General features: G+C 46.7%; 1 protein-coding gene across 1 annotated transcript in view; it reads right to left on the bottom strand.

Annotated features, from left to right (window-relative positions):
- Nucleotides 1–13,690, bottom strand: part of LOC104042166 (vasoactive intestinal polypeptide receptor) — a 117,613-nt gene extending 103,923 nt beyond the window's left edge. Inside the window, exon 1 of the mRNA XM_064445141.1 lies at nt 13,480–13,690. Coding sequence (XP_064301211.1) covers nt 13,480–13,536 — 57 coding nt within the window. The 5' untranslated portion in view covers nt 13,537–13,690. The remainder of the gene's footprint in view (nt 1–13,479) is intronic.
- Nucleotides 13,691–15,887: the final 2,197 nt, after the last annotated feature.

The raw sequence follows: 15,887 nt of genomic DNA, 5'->3' as shown, positions 1-15,887 counted from the left end.
TAATTTATTCATTCTTCTGTCAAGAAAAATAACTCAGAACTTGTGAACGTTTCAAGTTTCTTGATGAGAAGAAAAAAAGGGAAAAGCGATTCTATTTTTTCTTCCCCATCAATCAAGAATTAAAAATCCCCAAGGACAAATATCTCCCTCACGCCCTGCAACTTTACAAGCAAAACCACCCACCTTCCTAAAAGTATTCCTCAAATAAAAGATTATGTTTTTTGTTAAGGAAAATACATTTGGAATACAAATGGTCAGCAAGATCTAATGTGAAGAGATCAGTCAAAGTCCTCTATATCTTGGCCTCAAGATTAATTAAATCTTGTTTCAGAGTAACCACACACCTCTCACTCAGAGGTCAGCAGCAGCCACTAATGGGGTGAGCTGCATAGAAGTATAATGGTTTCCTCACTGTAGACCTCACTGTCGATGTACGATATCGATTTTAAATTTCTCTCCCTCTCACCTCATTGCTCACCCTGTGTAAGCAGCTCATGTCCCTGTGCATGTGCAGATGGAGATGGCTGACCGCATGTTTTTCTGGAGAGATGCACCTTTTTTAAACTTGCTGTTGTTATTTTAGTACAGCGTGAAGGATCTGGGAACTCCCTATTGCTCGTATGAGAGCAATCAAAAATATTAATCCCCCTCCCCACTGAAATAAAAGATTTACAAGAAACAGACCACATCTGCTCTGTGAAACACTGTGCTGGGATTGTCAACCCAGCCCCCGGCTGAATGCTGAGCTTATGGCCAGGGTCATCCTGGTGAAAACCTTTCCCTGTCCCTGCTCCCTAACAAAACACTTCTTTCCCTTCATGGCCATGATCCCCATGACAGCCTGAATGATGAAACTCTTGACTGGCACAGAACGGCCCGAGTCTGTGGATGGATGTCTCAGAACAAGGAGTAAAGCTGGGAGAGAGCAGTGACCCCTGTCACACACAGAGTGTGACAGTTGGCTTTGAGCTTCCTGAAACAGAAACACATCTTGCAGTGTGCCCAAATGTACCTTCAAAAAACAGAGAACAAAGAGAAGATTGCCAAGAGAGGCATCATTGGTGGAACCTTCCCAGTGGAGAACTGGCGGGACTATATGAGACCCTAAAGAGATGCTGCCCATCTCCCAATGAACCAGTAGCTTTCCAAGATGATCTCTTTCCATCCCCTACTCTCACCAGCCTCAAAGCCAAACATGGATGCGTCTCCAAGCCCGGTCAGCCTCCCATTCTTGCATTGACAAGTAGATCCTTACTGAGATCATGCCTTCCTCCTGCTAACAGTGGTTTTGCCTTACTAATTTTTTCCTAAGGCAGGAGGGCCAGCAGTGCACTGTGAACGGTATCACACCAATTGCTCTCCCTGCACAGCAGCTGAATAAGATACACATCATACAGGAAGCTTCTTCTGAGGCAGTCCCTGTGACAGACAACACATCTCTTTCAGAAATGGGCCAACCTCCTTCACAAAAGAAGCCGGTTTTCTGGCTCTCAGTGCTGCTCTTGGCAGGCTGTTTTCACATCTCACACCCCTCACTGCTACAAACCTTCCCACACCCAGCCAATTCAATCCCATCAAGCGTACAAACGCTCCAGCACCAGCACTAGCCCTTCACTGCAGAAGATGCTTCCATTCCCCAGTTATCACAAGTGCACGTGCAGGGGGTGACCGCACCAACCCCATGACATCGATTTGCAAGGCTAACCAGCCAAACACTAATTACGAAGTATTTATGAAGTAGGCAGACAAAAGTGGAAAGAAGTAAGCAAAGGGCAAGTAAAGGAAGTATATTTTTCTCATTTCTGGATTGGGTTTTAGGCATTCAGCTGCGAGACCACCCCTAGCACAAAGTTCATTTACAGAGCCTGGGACCGAACTTCATCCTGTGCCTGAACCGTTGCCCCTCTCCAGCTGCAGCTGAATTTGCTGGTTCATCTCCTTCTACTCATGGTTACCTCAGTGGAGGCTGTTCCTTGCCTGTACTTCTCCCCAGGCTACTCTGCAAGGGAAATAAGCATTTATTTTTAGGTGTATTGTACTCTGACTGGTTGGGCTCTCCTCCCAAGGCTGCAATATATATTTAATACTTGTTTCCAGAGCTGACAGCCCAGGAAACTTGAGTGGTGAACTGGCAGAGAACAAATAATTACGAAATAGAGGGGCACCAACCTGCCAAGCATTTTAATACCCCTTCTAGAAACAGAGACTTGACTTTTCAGCAGTCCCGTAGTGGGGAAGAAAGCAAGCCTGAATCAAAGACACAGTTGCTGTTTTATTATGATGATGATTTCGGTTGTGCAATAACAAATCCTGTCAGATCTGCAGCAGAGAGGAACAGGAGGAGAAATATACTATCAGAGCAATATGCAGAGAAAAAACGTACTGGGAAAAGGCAGTAGGGGAGAGACAGCTACACTAGGCTGCTCAGCGTTCCCAGCACAGGCTGTCCCTCGGAGTGCTGCCGCTCTGGGATGCTTGTAGACAGCAGCGATCCAAGCAGGATCAGCAGAGCCAGCGATCAGCCTGCACAAGAGATTCAGCTCAAGTGTGGGATTGTTCCACAGTTGGTCTGCCTAAAGGCTGTGGTTCTTAACCTTTTTGCAGCTGGAGTTCATGGCTGCTGCCCTCATGTTTCTCTTGCCCATCACTCCCAGCTGCCCTTCCATACGGTTCTATAACCTCCTCCTCTCCCTCATCCCAGCCCTCACCACAGCCCCAGACAGATACCATACTGGGATCACAGGTCCTGGCCGGTCCCCGAGGCCTCCACCACAGCATGCAACGGCCGCTTGGACTCTTCTGCATCTCTTTTTCCAAAGAGTAAATATAGTGCTGTCGAGCACACTAGGTGTCTTTCCTTCAGAAAACCGCAAACTTTACTCAGCCCTTTACTTAGCTATTCTTCCACAACAGAATTCAGTGTTTCTGGAAGATGTCCCTTCAATAAATCCTGGCTGTGTTTTATCTCCCTGTAACAATGATATATAGCAAAAAAATTTGAACAGACAACCAAAGCTTCAGCTTTATAGCTAGGTTTAAAAATATTTCCAGATGCTTATTAGTCCCTTAAGACATTTCTGAGGCTCAGGTCAAGTAAAGCCAAGGCAGCAAGGTCCAATTTTTAATTTCCTTTCCATCTACAAAACCATCAGGGCTTAGCTAACACAGTTTAACCACCAGAGCTGCCTGGCTCTGGGAACAGCTTCCCAGTCAAAGGAGCACAGCAAAAAAGTGAACTTTAAGAAGTTGAAGGTAAATAACCGTACAAATATTATAGGAGCCCTATGTTGGCAGAGACCTCAAGGAGACAGCAAGGTTGTTCCTGCCTTATATCCCCAAGCTTGTAAGATCCAAATGAAAACAACAGTCAAGGTGGAAGGCACAAATACACATGCCAACATTATGAGTCTCTTCCTCATGGCATGCAAATTTAATTATAGTGTAGATCATGCACTTCCAGCACAACTTCACCCACTGACATCCAGCCTACTGTCTCCAAAAGAACTAGGTGCCAAGACAAATGGATCTCTAAAAGCAACACCTCACACCACAGTTTTATTAAGTGCTGTTATAGCCGTGACCGACTGCTGATACATGGAACATAACAGGTTTTTTTATCAGACTGACTACTACAGCTAGAGAGGAAAAAAAGGAGCTTTTGAAGCTCTTTAACTCTGAAACACACTCAGGAAACTTCAGGATATGCATAGGTCTGAAATAACTGTTCTGAGTTTAGACAAGTTAGTTAATTACAGAAGACAAAAAAACCCTGTAATTAGCACCTGCGGAGCAGATGAATCACTTAGCCAAGGAGGAGCTGGTAGGACCATCAGCCCTTGTAGGACTGCAGGCGTGGGCAAGAGTTATCACCTCCGTGACGGCAAGAAACTAGCAGGTGGTGAGACATGAAGAAAACTGCGGTATGTCATAAAAATCAATGTCTCCACTGAGTCCCAGGTTTTTAAACGCCCAGTAGAACCATGAATGTTAATTTGTGGGCTTGGCTTTTGGAGATAATGTTGTAGGTCTATAACACAGAAGCATGGTAGCGATGGTTTTGCAGTGAGCCGTTCTTTCCAGCCAGCACACTCTTCTTTCATGTTGTCCCAGTGACAAACATCTTCAGGCTAAACCCAGAACAATTGCTACTCAGCCTTGTTTCTCTTTCAGACCTCAGGAAGTATTGCCATGCCTGAAAATAGTTATTTTTAGTGTGTGTGTGTATATATATATGCATGCATATTTATGTAAAATTATATATCTATAAAATGTATATATTTCAGTTGTTCCAATATAAGCTTTTATTTCTCTTGACAAACTTTGCCTCATCTGCATTGTACACAAACAGCCTGAAGATAAGCCTTTGACATACTGTTTGCTGAAAACGTGTATGACTTCCCAGGGGAGGGAGGAGAGAGCGGGTCAAAGAGGAACAAAGACTCATTTTGCCAAAAAACACGGTGCTACAAAAGAAATTTTGTGGAGAGGGCGAAAGAGCAAGAATTCCTGTGCTCAAAAACACTCCCAACCGCAAAGCGCCAGCTCCAGAAGGCGAAAGAAGTTTTGCGCATAGAAACTGTGCAAAAAGGGAACTGTACAACGAGAGTCAGCGAGCAGAGCGAAACAGAAGGGGTGGGAAATTTCTTTGAGAGGAATCATTGCAGGACTGGAATTAAGTGCACGGCATAGCTGAGACCCACACAGCTCTGCAGCCGTGTTTAATGTCATTCTCCCAAAAAATGCAAGCAGCCTAGCCGTCGACACTTGAGCATATCGGTAATTCTTCATGTAGTGCTTGGCCTCCTTTCGGTGCCCTGTGAAGCTGGGAACCGTCTCAGCAGCAGCTTTTTTTCTCTGCCTTCGAGTATGTCAAGCAAAAAGAAAACCTGGTTCTGTTGTGGAAAAAAAGCTGGAAAAGCCTAATTATGCTCAAGAGCCAGGGTGAAAATGAAAAATAACCAAATAGATGGATGCAGACATTACAGGAAACAAGTGGCTTGTTTCAATGCAGGCTCTTTTGGACTTAAACCCTGCTTTGAAATGACCCCGGGGCGATGGGGAACCCCTGCGACCTCCCCAGGGAGCGAATCCCAAAGGGGTGACCAGCCAGCACACGGCTGGTAGCGGGGATCCATCACCCCTCTGTGGAGCTCCCAGCACATGGCAGGACTCAGCAAGGGGAAGAAAGCAGCCACTTCCTTTTGTATTCCTTGCTGAATCGTCCCAAATTACAGGGGAAAAGCAGCCAAGAAATACTGGGCACAGTTCAGGATTGAGCCCAATTGCTGATGGCAAAGAGGGTGAAGTGGCTTTAGCAGCAGGACACAGGCAACCACATCAGCTAGTGCTGCCGCAGCTCCACGGCCGAGCGGTTTTCCTTCGAGCAAGGGCTGAAGGGTCCTGGGGAGGATCTCATTCACTCCCTCCCTCTGCAAGAGAGCACATCTGCCAGAGCAGTGGGGTTTAATCTCTGCTCAGCACACTCCTGAGGGCTGTGAAAGGCGACTTAAAAAAAAAACAAACCTAAAAAAAAAAAAAGAAGAAGCAATACATATGTCCCACATAGCCACGAATGGGATGAACTTTCTAAAGGGGTTCATCCCTCCCCTGATAAATGGCTTGGGGTCTGTAATGGGAAAAAGGCTATAAAAAATAATCACTACATTCACTTAAAATAAGTTGAATTTGGCTACAGTAAAATAAAGGTGGAAGAGGTATAATCTCCAGCAGGATTTGGATTCTGGCTGTTTCCAAGCTGAGTGCATAAAAATGCTGAGTGTCAGTGCTGAAGCAGCTTTTCACTCTGTTGCAAATGCAGAGAGCTGTTACAGCTGGGTTTTTTGGGGAGGGGTGGGCATCACATCCAGTATATTTAATTTTGTTTCCTTTTTGCTTTGCAAAGAGATACCTTCCTTAAAGTTCGAACTGCAGCAGTCTGGCCACTTAGGAAATATGACATAAAAGCTGCTTTTCAGTAATGAATAAAGCAGGCCGCAGGGAAGAGCTCAGCATGAGCAGGTTTTCTTCTTTTTCATTCCTACACAACACAAGGGAAACCTAGGGAGGGATTCAGATTGCAGCTTAAGATCTCTAAATGTAGGTGTCTACCTGAGGGTGACTGAACTGCCACTGTAGTCAATGAGGGTTCAGAAAGGTGCATAACAGAGGCACGTGGTGCCATCTGAAATAACCTTATTTTCTGTGTTCACAGCAGCCACGTGGGGCTGGCAGATAACAGAGCATCTACGGGGGCTTCGCCCTCCAGACAGGGATGATGTGGGACAACAGGGTCTTTTCCTACATCTCAAATGGCCTGAGAACAGGCAGCTGATGGGAGCCTGACAACACTGCCGACCACAACGGGAGCTCAGACCATCTGGATCACACATAGACACCCACAAAGAAATGCCGAAATGTAGGTGTCCTAATCTGCAAGGTGAATCCCACTCCGAGGTCACCTGCAAGGAAGCTTCCAGACTGATTAGCTGTGATAGACAGTGACATTTATAAGGGCCCTGGAGACACTTACTGCTCAGATGTTGGTTGTGATGCTACAGATCACCAGGTATTAATTGAAACATCTGTTAAACACAGAATCAAGGTTGGAGCCCTGAAGAAACATCTTTTTAAAAGACACCCACTACGTTTCAGCTTTACAAAGGAGACACAAAGTATTGATATTTTCCCCTCCAGACAAGAACTGTATTTAAATAGCTTTATTTTTCTTTTTCCCTCTTGATGAGATGCAATTCCACAAGGATGAAGGTTAAAAAAAATGTGGAACTTCTACTCAGCTTCCCAACTGACTGTCAGGAGTAGGAATGTCCCTGAGGCTGCTGCGGAAGCAAGGGGATCATGCGGGTGGTGGCTCAGCAAGCAGAGAGCTGGGGCTTCTACACTCAGGTCCTGTGGTCTCTTCTCAACTTCAAATCAATGCAAATCAATGAAGCCAAGTCATGACGCCCAGAAGAGTTTATCGAAACATCACCATGTTTGTTGTCCAGCCCACTAGTGAAATGCATCAGAAAATAATCCCGATTTGGTTTTGAATTAGAAAATTATCCCAATTCAGTTCTAACACTTGAATTTAGATGCAAACAGCAGAAGTGTAAATCTCCATCTCCCAGCAGTGCAAACAGCGAAACAGTTAGTGACTGCCCTGAGGGTGAGAAATCTACCTAATGTGACTAATAGAGGAGTTTAAGGCTGTTAACATCCACAGTTTCAGTTGACTGGAAAAGTGACTTTGTTAAAGTAAAGTACATCAGGTTCTCTAAAATTCATGCACAGCTCAGAAGCTAAAATAAGTCTTTAAGTCCTGGAAATACTATATATATAAAAAAGTTAGTGCTGTAGATAAAATCTGGCACAATAAACCACCAGTAAAGCAGCACTAATGTGTGTTTTCCAGCCTTAAGCAACCCACAACACATATCCCTGTGCACAAATTCACCTTATAAAGAAACCATCTAAAAATTACTGGACTGAGTTCTGACGTTACCCTCGCTAACTTCATACCAGGGCTGCACCGACTTCAGGGCACCGCATCTGCCTTGCATCCGCACGCCTGATGGATGAGTGGGGGAAAGAGTATCGGAGGCAAGGACTGTAACAGCAAAGAAATATCGCACCCGCTTCCGCCTCTTAGCCTTACCTGCTTGTTTCCAGCAGGTCAAGCCGTGTTCACATAGGCTATTTATATTTGTGCAGATTGGCAATTATTAAACATAAGTGCTCTTGCTATTATAGCTCTTCCCTCATTAGGCTTTATGCATGAGGCTAAGCAGTTTAAAAGTGATTTGTAGCAAAGCTAATAGCCAGTAGATGCTTCTAATAAAGCTGAAGTTTCAGGACAGGAAATCTTGGTATTTTATTAACATTCTTATCGGGAGGAAACTTTGCGGTTTTATTTACATGTCCAGAAGCCTTTAGGTGTTTCTAAAAACCCAGTGCTGAAGAAGTCTGGTATGGCCTCATTCAACACATAAAAGGGCTGCACAATGATGCAGGGAGCATCCAGCAATTGGTGGCTTCAGGGCGCCCATCTTCTTCTCAAACCCTCCCCAAGGCACTTTGAGTACTAATGAGTGAACTGTCTCTGCGTCACGGGTCCTGTAACGTGAAAGGTGAAAATCCTGCCCTGAGAAATGAATCATCCCAGAGAAATCCCTGGTGGTCAGGTATGAAGCCAAGCAAGCGTCAGGTTGCTCCAAAAGGGAACTGTGACAAGACCACCACTCAGCTGGTGACCAGCCTTCCCCAGCCGTGCGCAGGACCTCCCTGTCACGGCGTTAGCTGCGTTAGCTCTGGATGGAGGCCAGTCTGACGGCTGGTATCTCTTCCCTGCCCCTCTCATACCTCAAAATGAAGGGTCTGATTTTTCTTCCCCTGCAGTCCTGTAGGATATCATTTCCAGAGGCAAGGACATCTCCCCTCTTGGCTCAGTTCCCACCCAAATGAAGCTGTATGAGCTTGTGATTTCTGGAAAACATCTGGGAGCGTGGAAGGGAGGGAGCAGTGAAATGGCAAGTGCTCAGCACTCACTGAGGGAAACCCTGCCTGGCTGCATGGGGCAGGAGGGCAAATCAGTGCCATGGCACAGGCAGGCTCAGCAAGTGTCATGGAGGGAGCGGGAGCTTCTGACCTGCCTGTCTGTCTGTCCTTCCATGCTCTTCATCCCACCTGTGGGGCCAGAACTCAAGCGCCTCCTGCTCTGGAGTATCCAGGCACCTCCGACCCATTTTGCCTAAGTTTTTGGCCCACAACTAAGGATTTTTTCCTGGCTGCATTTCCTAGATTTTGGTTCTTACAAAGGACTTTCCTCTTCTTTCCAGTACGGAACAGAGAAAGTTGGTGAGACCAGAGAATGGGGCTATATTTAATCACACAACATTTCCCAGGCATTGGAAAGCCAAATATCCATTTCCACTGAGCCAGCGTGATGCAGCAGCAATCCCACTCGCAGCAGTGAAATGACACTGCCACACTTGTGCTGACTTGATCTGAGGGGCAGGACGTGACCTACTGTGCTCATAAAACCAAGCCAAGTCCTGCTCCTCATCAAAACTTGAGTAGCAGTTTTGATTCTGCACAGATAATTTGACTCCTTTCCTGAACTTGAGCCGCTGATGCCATGAGGAGTGTGACAAACCTCCTTCAAGTGCGCTCAGGTCTGACTTACTTAAAAAAAAAAACATCTAGTCTTAGGTCTTATTGATCTATACAGTGTCTGGTGACCTTCTCAGACTGCCAATAAATAGGACACTTGATGCTGAACAGGGAGACATCCTTCCCATCCCTCTTCCCTCTCTTCTCCATGTCCAAAGATTTGTGTCTACAAGCTAAGTCAAATACCAGGTAACTTCCCAGTCCTACCAGAATAAGTCAGCATATGATGCAGCAAATAGAAGATTGATTTCAACAAGATACCACTCTTTCCACTTGTTTCTGATGGAGACCATCTGGTAAAGGGAAAAAGCTACTCCCTGCCCCAAAGAAAATAGTAGAAACTCTGTATATTTGCCGTTTCCAAGGCAGCCTCGCAGTCGGTGCCTCGGGAGAGCTGAAACACCTCTTTCATGACACGGGTCCCATGACTCACTCATGGCCCAGTTGCCCATCTGCATAACATGCAGAGCACCTCCCTGCTTTGCATCCACCAACTACCATCAGCCCTCCTCGGATATTCAAGTGGGAAGAGACAAACACCACTCAGCAAAGTCATGCCACTACGAAACAACGAAAACAAGGAGAAAAACGTCACAGCAGCCTCACAAGTCAGCACTGGACAGACTTAGCACAGAACGCAGCACACCTTACTTTGCATTTTTATCTGGTGCAGCCCTCTGGCTGTCGCACCACTGCTGATATTACAGCAGGCAGGAGTTTGGATCAGTATTTTTAAAGCACGGTAAAAAGGGGGTAAAAGGAAACAACAGACACAACACACCCAAGTTCACAAGCCAGGCAGCTTTCTCTGTCCATGGTCCCATCTGCCTCCTGACGCTGAATATTTGGCAACTATCCCTCTTTTTAAAAAACATCCTGGTGGACTCATCGCCTTTTACGATACATCCTGATTCCCCTCCTGGCTGGTTCTCTGGAGTTTTCCTGCTGAAGACAGACCTCTCAGCTGAAGGGGGGTGTGGTAATTATGGTGTGAATCTCCCCGCTGACATGCTGGTGGGCTGGAGCAACGCGCTGTTGGAAACAGCCTTAAATATTCCACGTAAGACTTTTCCCCCTCAGATCCTGGGGTGGGGTTTTTTTTTTTTGGCCTATTTTGCTCTTTTGTTTTGTTATGCCCTAAATAAAAGCTTCTAAAATACATGTACTGCTGAAAATACGTAATCTGAAAACTTTCAGTGTTACAGAGAGGCAATGAGAATTTCCAAGCTACCCAGATACAGGGTTGGGCAACTGGTTCTCCTAGCTGGCTTTAAATAAAGTCAGTCATGCATTTATACACATGCAAATTTAAATAATCGTACACCCAGTAACACACTGAGGTTTTGTGGCAAGGCCTTTGTTAAACACAAGTTGCCTTTGCTAAAGGATTGTGTTGGATGCGGGAATTAGGCTAGAGGATTCTAGTGAGTACCTCGCCTCTGTGCCAAAAACATTGATTATTTTGGTTTAAATGTATTTAACTGCTCAGTCAATGTCAGGACGAAAGAGATGCAGATACAGCTGAAGTGGTTGTCCCACGAGCTTAAATTGAACTGATTTTTCACAATGATCCTGTTTTCAGCAGTTACACTTGGACTTGTAAAGGATCGCATCCTAGGTTTTTATTCCTTTCCATCATGCCTTTACTTCATGGCTGGAGCAGAATAAAACTCTAAAGAAAAGCACAAATTACACCAGCTGGGCAGATTTGGCTAATTTAACAAGCTTGCAGTCTGAAGGCATGTGGAATCTACCAACTGCTTGAATTATCCACATCTCATTTATGAGACATGCACTGAAAAAAAAATAGTCCAACTTGTACCTCTCTGGGCCAGATTATCTTAGTTACACCCCTAAAAAGGTAAAACGACCCACTAGACCCTAATAGGGATTACTCCGGATTTACACCACGCGCCCACCACCACCACCTTTAGCACTTTTCTTCAAAATGTTACAAGCTGGCGGTTGCAGGAGGCAGGTCTCCGGTGAGCCTGGTCTGGTGAGTGACAGCACATGACGTTTGCCCAATTTCCTTTTTTCCACGTTTGTAGATCGTGAGAGGCCGAGGTGAAAGTTTATAACAGCAATTAGAAACGACCTGGCTGCAACAGTTTTATAGCACTGAGCTTCTCGATCAGCCAATCGCCGTCGTTCAAAGTTTTTCCAAGGGCATGCCAATAAAAATTATCACAGTAAAATATAAGAACAAAAGCTCTGCTGAGCCATCAGAGGTCCCGGAGCCAGGCTGTGATAATTGCAGTTACCTTGGCTTTCAAAATGAGCGGTGAATCCCAGGTTTAAACTGAGAATCAAAACTAACTGGGATTTTCTCTAGCATTGAGGCGCTTCAGTATTAGTCACCTTGCAGACCAGCTCTGATAAGGAGCATACGCATCTCTAACCCACTAGTACAAACCGGGTCTCAGGAACACGAACATAACATAAGAATGCGAAAGCAACTGATGATTCCACTAAACCAAGAGCAAGGAAGTGAGATAAAGTATGAAACAAGGTAATAAAAGGGTTGAAAAGGAACCAGTACAGGCCCTTGGATTGCACCTAGGCTGCGCCTTGCTGTCGTCCCAAAACTTTAGGAGTTTGTGCTTATTGATAGCAACGATCAACCCAAGGGCCCCGGTGTAAGGACCCGATCCTGCCACCACTTGCATGTTGAACTTCAGCAGATGATGTGACTTAACTCTGCGGGATCTGGCCCCAGAGGACGTCCTCATGCCAACAATGTTTAAAAAATGGGATTTTTGCCATGGGCTTTAGTGGAAGCAGGAGTTGAAACTGCTCCAACAGCTGATGGGAGCGCTGCCCCCTTCTCATTTCCCCAGCTCCAGCCCCAGACATGAGCTATTTTGGATTTTCCCTAAAGCAAAGTCTGTAGAATTACAGGAACTAATTGCCCAGCCATTTTTAAAATACTTTAATCCATTTTCCCAGCGTGTTCTTCTTCAAAGAAAGTCTTTGGTGATGCAGATGACTGGGTGGCTCGTGGTGACAGCCAAAAAAAATCAAAATAAGTCCATTTGAATCATTTCTTAAGGGACAAGTGGAAAGGAAAGGAGAGACGTGTAGTACAGTGCCAAATCTGGGCTACCTTCCACTCTCTGAGGCTTGGCTTGGTTGGTCTGACTCTGCTGGATCAGCTTCGACTGAACCACCGCCACCAGCTGAGCAGAGCAAACAAGCAACTTGCAACCAAGTAGTGGTGGCACAACCTAGTTTCTGTGGGCAACCTCGCCCAACCCGACAGGATGCTGGCGAGGCAACACCATCTCCCAAAGAGAGAAAACAAGCGTGGGAGAAGATTAGAAGTAAGAGGGAAAGTCAGCCGGAGCCGGCACCCAACCCACCCCCCCACCCCCCACCACCACCCCAGCCCGCTGAACAAAACCGAATGGTCTCACTAGAAATCTTATGCTGCAAGGAAACAAGCCGCAAGCACAAAGCGCCGGTGAGATGTGCGGATCCCCGTATCCGCGCTGTTTGCACAAAGAATTAGCTTTTTGCATGCACGCGGGCGCGTGTGCGCACACGGACACATCGCCAGGAGAAACAATCCCGTTCGCTAATTCTGCACTGTGCTACGAGCCATCTGCGGTGGGGGAGGGAACAGCACTGCCCCAATCAGGGACCTGCAAGCGTGGAAATTATAAGCAGAAAGGACGCAGCGGCCACAAAACACCTCCCTTTGCTCCCAGCTTCTTTCCTCAAACAGCGCATCCACGTGCAGTTTAAGTGTCAGAGAGCAGCGCTTTGCCGAACTCCTCATGGGTGGCTGTTCTTCACCCGGAGGATGGTCCCATCCGAGAGCCCCCTGCCCAGCCGCTGAGCCGCCTCTGGGAAATGTCATCGCGTTATCCCCAGTTGGGTTTTTTTTTTTTTTTGGGGGGGGGGAGCTTTGCACCGAACAGTCAAGCTCCCGAACAGAAACCAAAGCAGACTGAAAGCCAGGCTGCAAACCTGAATGACAGCGAAACCAAGAGCGAGACCTGAAATAAAACACTAAAATCTCGAAGTGAATTCCTCCAGCTCAGGAGACCCGCTCGCTCCCGAAGAGGAAGCATACCTTGAACAAAAAGAAAATCAAGCGATTGCTAGTTTCTAGATGATCGGGGTGGGGGGGGAAGGAAAGCCAGCAAAGATACACCTGCCTTAAACCAACAGCGCTTTCAAAGTTGCCCAAAGTTTGCCCGAGGCTAAGCCGACCGAAGGGCGGGGGGGACACCGGGGGAACCCCGGCAGGGCGGGCGCGGGGCTCAGCCCCGCCGGGTCCCGCCGCCGCGCCGCGGGAGCACTCACCGCGGAGAGGAGGCAGCCGAGCAGCGGCACCACGACACGCAGGACCGCGTCCCCCATGCTGCCCGCTCCAGAGGGGCGCGGGACCCCCCGCCCCGCCAGGGCCCGGCGGCTGCGGGCAGGGCGGCGCGGCGCTCCGCTCCCGGCTCAGCGCATCCACGGACGGACGGAGGGAGGGATGGAGGGAGGGAGGGAGAGATGGGAGGGATGGAGGGAGGGATGGGAGGGAAGGAGGGAGGCGACAGCACCGCACCCCTCCGCTCCGCGCCCCCGCCCCCGGCCGCCTTCCCTGTGCGGGGCGGGGCGGCACCGCCTCCCGCCCTCCCCGCCCCAGGTGCCGCCGGGGAGGCAGCGCTTCGGGGGGTCCCCTCGGCCCCTCTCCTTCCCCCCACAGCCATTTTCTCCCTCCCTCTTCCTTTTACCCCTTCTTCATTTCCCCTTTATTCATTTTCCTTTCTTTTGCCTCTTCCTCCTTTTTCTTCTTTTCTCTCGCTTTCTCCTGTTTTTCCTTCTTCCCCATTCCATTCTCCCTTTTGCCCTTTCCCTTTTCCTTCCCCCCTTTTCTCCCTTTTCATTTTTTCCTTCCTTTTTCCCTATTCTTTCCCATTTTCCATTCTTTTGCTCTTCCTCTTTTTCAGCTCTTCCCCCTTTCTTCTACCTTTCTCTCCTATTTCCCATTTTTCTTTTTCACTGTTTCCCTCTTTTCATCCCTTTTCCCTTTTTGCCTTGTTTCCCTTTCACCATCTTTCTTTTTTCTTTTCCCCTTCTTTCCCTTTCCCCTTCTCCTTTTTTTTCCTTTTCCTTCTTTTTCCCTGTTTTCACTATTTCCTCTCTCTTTACCCCTTGCCCACTTTTTACACCTTTTCACCCTTCCCTCTCTTTTCTGCTTCTCTTTCCCCCTTTTTTATTTTCCTTTTTTCTTTTCTTTTTCCTTTCATTTTTACTTCCTTCATTAATTTCTCTCCTTTTCATCTTTCTTTTCTTCCTCCTTTTTTTTTTTTTTGCCTTTTTTTTTTTAATTTTTAAAATAATTTTAATTGACAGGAAAGAAACCAAGGCTGAAGAATGCAGCAAAGCTTGATTTTCATTTTTCACCCACCAGCTGATGCAGTCACTATGGGCTTCCTCCAGCTCCAGAGCGAGAGCCTTGCAGAACCACAGCCCGCAGTGCAAAAGCATCTCACCTCTTTGCAGAGCCTGGGGCTCCCTGCTGTGTTCAGCCCTGAGAGACACTGAGGAGGCTGATGGGAAACGGTCTTGTTAGTAGGGGCAGTGGTTAGAGACACAGGCGATGGCCCAGGCATTGCCATGAGCTCTGCAAGCGGGCTGAGCTGTGCTGGGAAAGTGACCCAGCACTGCTGGGAAAGGAGAGGACTGGTTGGTTTGGGCATTTGGCTTCCTCTGAAATAGCTGCTTGGTTGGAAGGGGTTAGGTGGACCAAAGTTTGCAAATCCCAGGTGATTCAGTGAATCTGTATGTCCTGTCTCTGCCCTCCTCCCCAGAAACAGAAAATTTCCCAGGTGCAGGTCAGTGACACGACACCTCTGGATTTCTCATTTTGGAAGAACAGCTCAAGACCAGACTGACCTGCATTTTTCACGCAAATGTGGAAATCCCTCCCCTCTCCAGCACCACGTGGAACATTTCATTGCATATTAAGGGCAATGCTTTTTTCAACTCAAGAGGACCCACAGGGTATAGCCTTGCTTTAGTGTGAAAACCCAAACAAGCCCCATAAATAAAGGTAACAATAAGAAAAATAATAAACTCCTTGCTGTTCTTTTCTCCCCAGTCCTGCTAGATTTTCAAGCTCAAACAGATGGACAGATCTGTTGTCTTTTAAACCACGTGCTGAGGAGAGAAAACAAAATCCTCTTATTTGGGAGGCCCTGAAGACAGGTCCCTAATTACAGGCTGTTCAACTTATTGACATGACCAGGAAACCTGTCATTTTTAGTAAAAGGGCTTGATAGGTTAAAATACTAAAGTTATATCCAGTTTACAGCTCTTGTTAACAAATCATTAAAACATTCACTTCCTAAAGATAAGATGCAAAGGGTGAGAAAAACCAGTTCAGTATCTTTTATCCCCACTTTGCCCTTTATGGAAAGGCCTGCGCTTTTATTAGTATCTGAAAGGCTTTTTTTCCCCTTTTCTTTTGCATTTAATATGAAAATTCCTAGTCCTATCTCTTGTTTCTCATCATAGGCCTGGAGGTGGCTTATAATTGCCAGTGTAAAAAGAGGGACAAGGTGTTAATTACATCAATTAGTTGTACTACGATTTGAACAGGCAACAAAGCTATACAAAACTCAGTTCGGATCATGAAATGACAGGGGAAGGGCTGATTAGCTGGTCACTGCATCTCGCCGCTAATAATAGCCACTTTATGTTTGCTTATTTCATTTATG

The sequence above is a fragment of the Phalacrocorax carbo genome, chromosome 2 (assembly GCF_963921805.1).
Source record: "Phalacrocorax carbo chromosome 2, bPhaCar2.1, whole genome shotgun sequence".
Taxonomy (NCBI): Eukaryota; Metazoa; Chordata; class Aves; order Suliformes; family Phalacrocoracidae; genus Phalacrocorax; species Phalacrocorax carbo.
Note: the sequence above shows the minus strand (reverse complement) of the source record. Positions and strands in the feature narration are given on the sequence as shown.